Raw genomic sequence first — 6,575 nt, forward strand, 5'->3', positions numbered from 1 at the left:
TCCAACTATCAACTGTTCATGCTTAAATCTTCATTAGTAAAAACTGAAGAAAAGTAGAATTTAATAACCCAGATATTCGATTATGTATCTTTTTTTTTTTTTTGTCATATTTGATGATAAAAATTAACCAAATGAGTTTTACTAGTTCTAAAATTCAGTAAATGCACGAAATTTATATAAAGTGTTTTGAATAATCTATATTACTAACTACAGGACTTATTTCAGAATTACGAGTTGATTTTCCAAGATTTTTTGCACAGCGCTAGGATTTAAATAAATCCTCAGGCGAAACAATCAACTAGTGCCTGGAATGGTGGGTTAGACCTACGATATTTATTTTAGAGATGGCAAATTAGTCAAAAGAATAAGACTATTTTATTGAATTAGCAAACAGCCTATATTATACTGGAGATTTTAAACGACTATTTCACCTTATACTTTCAGCGATACTCATGGCTGGCAATTTTTGGCAAAGTTCCCATTTGTAAGTTTTTATATATACTATGTTATTAGGTTAACTTAAGCCTAAATCATAGGGTGTAGATTAAAAGCTTAGAGTTAAACAGTAAGATTTGTTAATAATAGTAATAATGTTATTATAACTGTTAGTCAATGTTATTTTACGAGTAACTAAAATGTAAACTTAAAAGCGTTGACAAGAGTTAAGTTAACTTACATTTATTTAAAGCTTAGGCAATTTCGTTTCATCTTTAATTCTGAATAATACTAATAGTAATAGTTCTATCTCCTGAAAATTAAGCTTTGTCATTTTATGATATTTTTAATAATAATTTAATTAAATTAAAGAGTTTAAATATTTTGACTTTGGTTGCAAATTAAGCTTAAGCTTTTAGACCTAACTTAAAATCAGATGTTAGAAAAAACTGGAAATAGTATAATTCATTTATTCAGTATGTTATCAAGAGTATCACAGTCTAACATTTGACAATTCTTTACATTAGTGTTATAATTAGATCCCAAAGTCTGATATGATTATCTGTGACTGAGAGTATGAAATATATAGCTGTACAGTGTACAAATTACTATAGCCTAGCTTATTTATACTATAACTTATACTCTTGCACTGTTAGTTATTACACATTTATTAAAATAAATTTTGGGGTAATTTTTCTTTCACTGAAAAAAAAAAGTTTTGTTTATGACAGATGACTGATATTTATTTGAGAACTGTTATTTATTTTGTGTTTGTGTGTCGATCTTGGGCAGTGCTTCTCAACTGGGTAAATGAGATCAGAATCAGGGTGAATGAGTATTATCAATTATATAACAAATTCAAGAGCAAAAAAAGTCATTAGTTATTATTATTTATTCTAGTTATAGTTTGATGTGTATTTAAGTCATAATAAAAAATTTAGGATTTATATATGTTATTTTGTAATAAAAAATCTGTAGTTTGTATATTTGGAGGTATCAGTAATATAGCACAGCTGTATTTGCATGTATTCTCAGTGTTAATATTCCTTCTAATTGTACTTATTGTTAATCAGCTACGTGTACAAACATGGGACAAAAGGCATCTGTCCAAAATATGAACGTTAATGGCAGATTATTTGAGATATATGCAAAATGAGCAATGTGGTTACTAGTCATTTAATTTCCAAGGAATAGTATGGTTATTTGGCCTACATAGGCTATATTCTATTTTCTAATTGTTAGAAAAACACATAGGTTCAAGAAGTCTTGATAGAAATGAATAAAAACACTATAACCTGAGCACTTTTGAAAGGTGGACCTTTCTTCTTCAGGGGCAGACTGGGAATCTTTTTTGCCCCTGAAGAAGAAAGGTCCAACTTTCGATAGTGCTCGGGCTATAGTGTTTTTATTCATTTTTATTTTCTAAGCAGAGCATACAGAAAACAAGAGACCATTTGGCCTCAAAGCTGTCTTTGCACACTCATCCTTGAGGAAAATTAAAAATAAGAATTTTTATCCAACCATTTCTTTTCAGGAGTTGATTTCCTCCTTAAACTCCCATAAGGTACTGGCCTCTATTACTGCTATGACAACTCCTTCCATTGGGATATAAAACTTTAGCTGAAGTTTTACCTCTCTTTTCCAAATTTCAAACTTGAGTTATCCTCTTGTGTTCATAATAGAATATAATGGAATAAGATGCCTTCATCCTAACAAGCTGCAGATAATCTTGTTAACTTCTATAATATTGAGATTTATCCTTGGTTTCTCAAGAGAAACTATTTGATTGTCATAAGACAACCTTTTCATCACCAGAATCATCCTATTAAACTTCCTCTGAACCTTTTCCCATAAGGCAATATCCTTTCTTAAGTAAAAAAAATCAAAAATGACAGAATACTCCAAATGAGTCTCAATCAGTGATTTATATAAAGAAATAATTACCTGTTTTAACTTTTAATCAATACCTACAAACATTCTTCTAGCTTTATTACTAGCATCAGCTCAGCTGGTGTGGCTTGAGTGACTTATCATTATGCCAGTGTACTTAAATCATACTATTGAATGAGTGCCCACCTATATTAATCCTTCCAGTACTATGCAAATATAATGATTGTCCTCTCATGTTTGATTCACTTTAAGGATGTACTGAGTACATCCAGTTTCTATTCACATTATATGAATTATACACACCCATTAAAGAACAATTACCACATACAAAGAGTAAATAATTACAAACAGATAACTATTTTTAACTGTAGTGTACATAAGCTTCTAATAGAAAGGTTTACAGAATTTTGTCAACAATTATAATATGGACATATTGACTTCAATTCATATGATTATCCAGTAGAGATTATCTAGAAATGCATATTTATTGAAAGGAAGACCTAACAATATTTTAAAATATGGAGTCAGATAACTAGAGAGCATCCTCAAATAGTATTTGGAACAATTCTGGTGATAGTGACAAAAGTTTTCTCTCAAGGATGAGAATGCCAAAAAAGAAACAGATTCAGACAGTGTGGAATTAAACAATGATCAAGCAGGTGAAGACACTGACAAAAGTGAACCTCAAAATAAGCAAAAGATTACTGCAAGAATATTTAGTTGATTGCAGGATGAAGGCAAACTTGATACCTCCAAGCACTGGTGCTTTTGATGATGCAGCTGCTATTCAAGTTGACACAACAGGATTTCATCCACTTCACCTAACTGTTTAAACCTGTTCATAATGAAGACTTTATCAGTTTTTTGGTTAGTGAAACAGACACTTACACCCAAAAATTTTTTACTGAGAATAACCTGATATCATGTATTAGAGAATGGTATTTGACAACGAGCAAAGAAAAGAGTTTATGTTGATGTTTGTTATTGGTATTATTCAGAAACTTAACATTGTAATGTATTGGTAAACTGATCTACATATTGTACGTTACTTTTCAAACATTTGCTCTGAACAGAAGTTACAAGGTGTATCAGCAGAGAGAGGGTTAAGTGTGTGACCCAAATTATGTAACACTAATTCATTACTGTGTACTTATACAATTAGTCACTTATCAAGTATTTGTTCAACTTAACATTTAAGGACAACAAAAGGCCCGTCTTACCACTGAGTCTGTCCTATCCATCAATCTAAGCTAAAAAATGAAAAAGCACCTCAAAGCCAGCCGCTGTCATCTACATATTTATCTAGCTTTTCCTTTACATTTACTGCATCCACCACATTTGAATGCAACCAATTCTAAAGGTAGACCACCCTTGTTAGAAATAAAAACTTTCTTAGTTAAATGTGACTCTTACCCTGCCAAAATTTACTTGTGTTCCCTAGCCCTAGTATTCACATCCATTAAGAATGAAAAAAGATGTTCCACAACTCTATTAATCCCCATAACAGTCTTAGACACCTCTACCAGATCTTCTCTAACTCTTCATTTTTGTTTTCAAGAGAAAACAATTTCAGAGATCTTAACTTATCCTTATAAGACAATCTTTGCACCCAGGGAATCATCCTAGTAACCCTCATTTGAATATTTTCCAATAATTCAATGTTGTTTTTATGGTAAGGTGCCTCAGACTGAATGCATACTTCAAATAAGGTCTAACTGTGCAATAAAATTATAATATTTCAGTAAATAATACATGAAATTTTATTTGCCCTACACACTAACAACAGCATACTACTTGGATGGTTTAAGGGACTGATCAACAAAAATACCAATATCCTTTTCTTCTATAACACTATTCAGGTTAATCCTATCATTATGGGTTTTCCTATGGTCAGGGGTCAAAGGGCATGTCATCACATTTGTAGACTTGCATATAAAATTTTATTAAGCTACTATTTTATAACTTAACATTTTGGGACAACATGGGACCTGTTGATCCATCTCAGCTGTTCCATCGTCTAAACTAAATTAAAATAACTTTTAAAACATTTTAAAGCCAGCCCCTATCATTCATATACTTATCAAGCTTTTTCTTAAACTTACTTAAATTTACTACCTCTACAACATCCGAAGGCAACCTATTCCAAAGGCCAACTATCCTGTTAGAAAAAATCAAATGTCTAAGCTGAAGATGACTCCTACCCTGCCAAAATGTATATATTTGTCCCCTAGTACTACTATTCTCACTGTTAAATATGAAAAAAAAAGATGATGCATCAACACTATCAGTTTCCTTTACAATCTTAAACACATCAATAATATCCCCCCTAACACTTCTTTTTTCAAGAGAAAACAATTTGAGAGATTTCAGCTTCTCTTTTTATGGCCATTTCAGTAACCCTTTTCTGAACCCTTTTCAACAATTCAATGTCTTTCCTAAGGTAAGGAGTCCAAAACTGAATGCAATATTCCAAATGTGGCCTAACCAGTGACCTGTACAATGAAATTATAAACTCTTTAGCCTTGTATTTGATATTTCTGTAGATACAACCTAAATTCCTATTTGTCCTACCACTAGCAACAGCACACTTCTTGGATGGCTTTAGAGACTGAAAACTATTACACCAAGATCCCTTTCCTTCATAACACAGTTAAGTTTGTTCCCATCCAAATTATACTTATAGTTCAAATTATAATAACCCACATGCATTATCTTGCATTTATTATAATTAAAACTCATCTTGCCATTTATTTGCCCAACTCACAAAATGATCTAAATCCTTTTGTAAATCAGCAGCATCCTCTTCACAGCTAGCAACACCAAAGACGTTAATATCATCTGCAAATTTAAGTAATTTATTGACTATTCCTTCATCTATGTCATTGATTTAAATCAAAAACAGCAAAGGTCCTAAGACTGAGCCCTGAGGTACCCCACTTGTGACATTAATCCAGTTTGACTGAACTCCATTTTTAACAACCCTCTGCTTTCTTCCATCCAGCCACTCTTTTATCTAAGTGGCTAACTCATCCCCCACACCTATAGAGATCATTGTTTTTACAAGCCTTTTATGTGGCACCTTGTCAAATGCTTTCTGAAAATCCAGATACACCAAATTAACACCCTTACTCTCATCTACATGAGCAGTAATCTTTTCAAAGAATGTCAAAAGATTTGTATGGCAAGATTTTACCTTAATGAAACCATGTTGACTATCCAATAAAATTCTAAATTTTGTTAAATGACTTTGCAAAGCATCTTTTAACAGACTTTCCAAAACATTTCCCACAACTGATGCAAGACTAATAAATCTGTTAATGACTGGGACAAATTTTATAACCTCCCCTGAAAAGAGGAGTTACATTAGCTAACTTCTAATCCTCTGGTACCTGCTCATTATTGAAGGACTGACAAAAAAATAGTAGTAAGTGGCTCATAATCCAATCTTTAACCTCATTCAAAAACCTTGACGAAATATCTGGCCTGGGAGCCTTATTGTTTTTTAAACTTCCCAATTTTTTCTTAACCATCTCAGAATTAATGCAGTCATCTTGTTTGATCTTATTTCCATTTATCAACTATTCAAGATATGAAATACTGCTTAAATCTTCATTTGTAAAAATCACAGAAAAAGCAAAATTTAATAACCCAGCCATCTCATAATCATCAGATATTAGCCTTCCTTTATGATCCCTCAAGGGTCCTACCCCCATCCTAACAATTTTTTACCCATAATGCATTTAAAGAAATCCTTACTGTTAATTTTTACACTTTCAGCCAACCTCTTCTCATACATCCTTTTTTGATGTCCTAATTTCCTGTTTCACCAACTTTGTTGATCTTCTAAATCTATTGTTGTATCAGTCAATTTAAATTTCTTAAATTTATGACGCTTTTCTTTAATTTTATCTCTTAAACTCTTTGTGAGCCAATCTGGTTTTTTACTTACAGCTACCCTTTTCTTTCTGTAAGGAATTTACCTTGAGTATTTAAAAATATATGTTTAAAAATTTTCCACATCTGATCAGTGTCTCCAAATAACTCAACTTCCCAATTCACAACAGATAATTTTTGTTGCATCCCTTCAAATTTTGTTTTTTTCGAAATTTGTAACCAAAATATCATTATTCCTTATCTCCATATGCTGCAAAACATCGAACTTAATGGAACAATGATCAGTTGCCCCCAGATGTTCCCCAATTTCCACCCTCTCGATCATTCCTATATTTGAAATTAACAATAAATTTAAA

The 6,575-nt window shown here is 31.7% G+C and overlaps 1 protein-coding gene across 4 annotated transcripts in view; it reads left to right on the forward strand.

Annotated features, from left to right (window-relative positions):
• Nucleotides 1-274: 274 nt before the first annotated feature.
• LOC106478752 (cyclin-C-like) overlaps nt 275-6,575 on the forward strand; it is an 88,613-nt gene continuing 82,312 nt past the window's right edge. The window contains exons 1-2 of one of the 4 annotated variants that reach the window (XM_013939313.2): nt 275-313; nt 445-484. In XM_013939313.2, the coding sequence (XP_013794767.1) occupies nt 453-484 (32 nt within the window). In that variant the 5' untranslated portion in view covers nt 275-313; nt 445-452. Of the gene's footprint in view, nt 485-3,040; nt 3,193-6,575 lie in introns of those variants that run through there. The other 3 variants (XM_013939314.2, XM_013939315.2, XM_022382397.1) reach the window with 3 other exon arrangements.

Source organism: Limulus polyphemus, unplaced genomic scaffold, assembly GCF_000517525.1.
Source record: "Limulus polyphemus unplaced genomic scaffold, Limulus_polyphemus-2.1.2 Scaffold246, whole genome shotgun sequence".
Classification (NCBI taxonomy): Eukaryota; Metazoa; Arthropoda; class Merostomata; order Xiphosura; family Limulidae; genus Limulus; species Limulus polyphemus.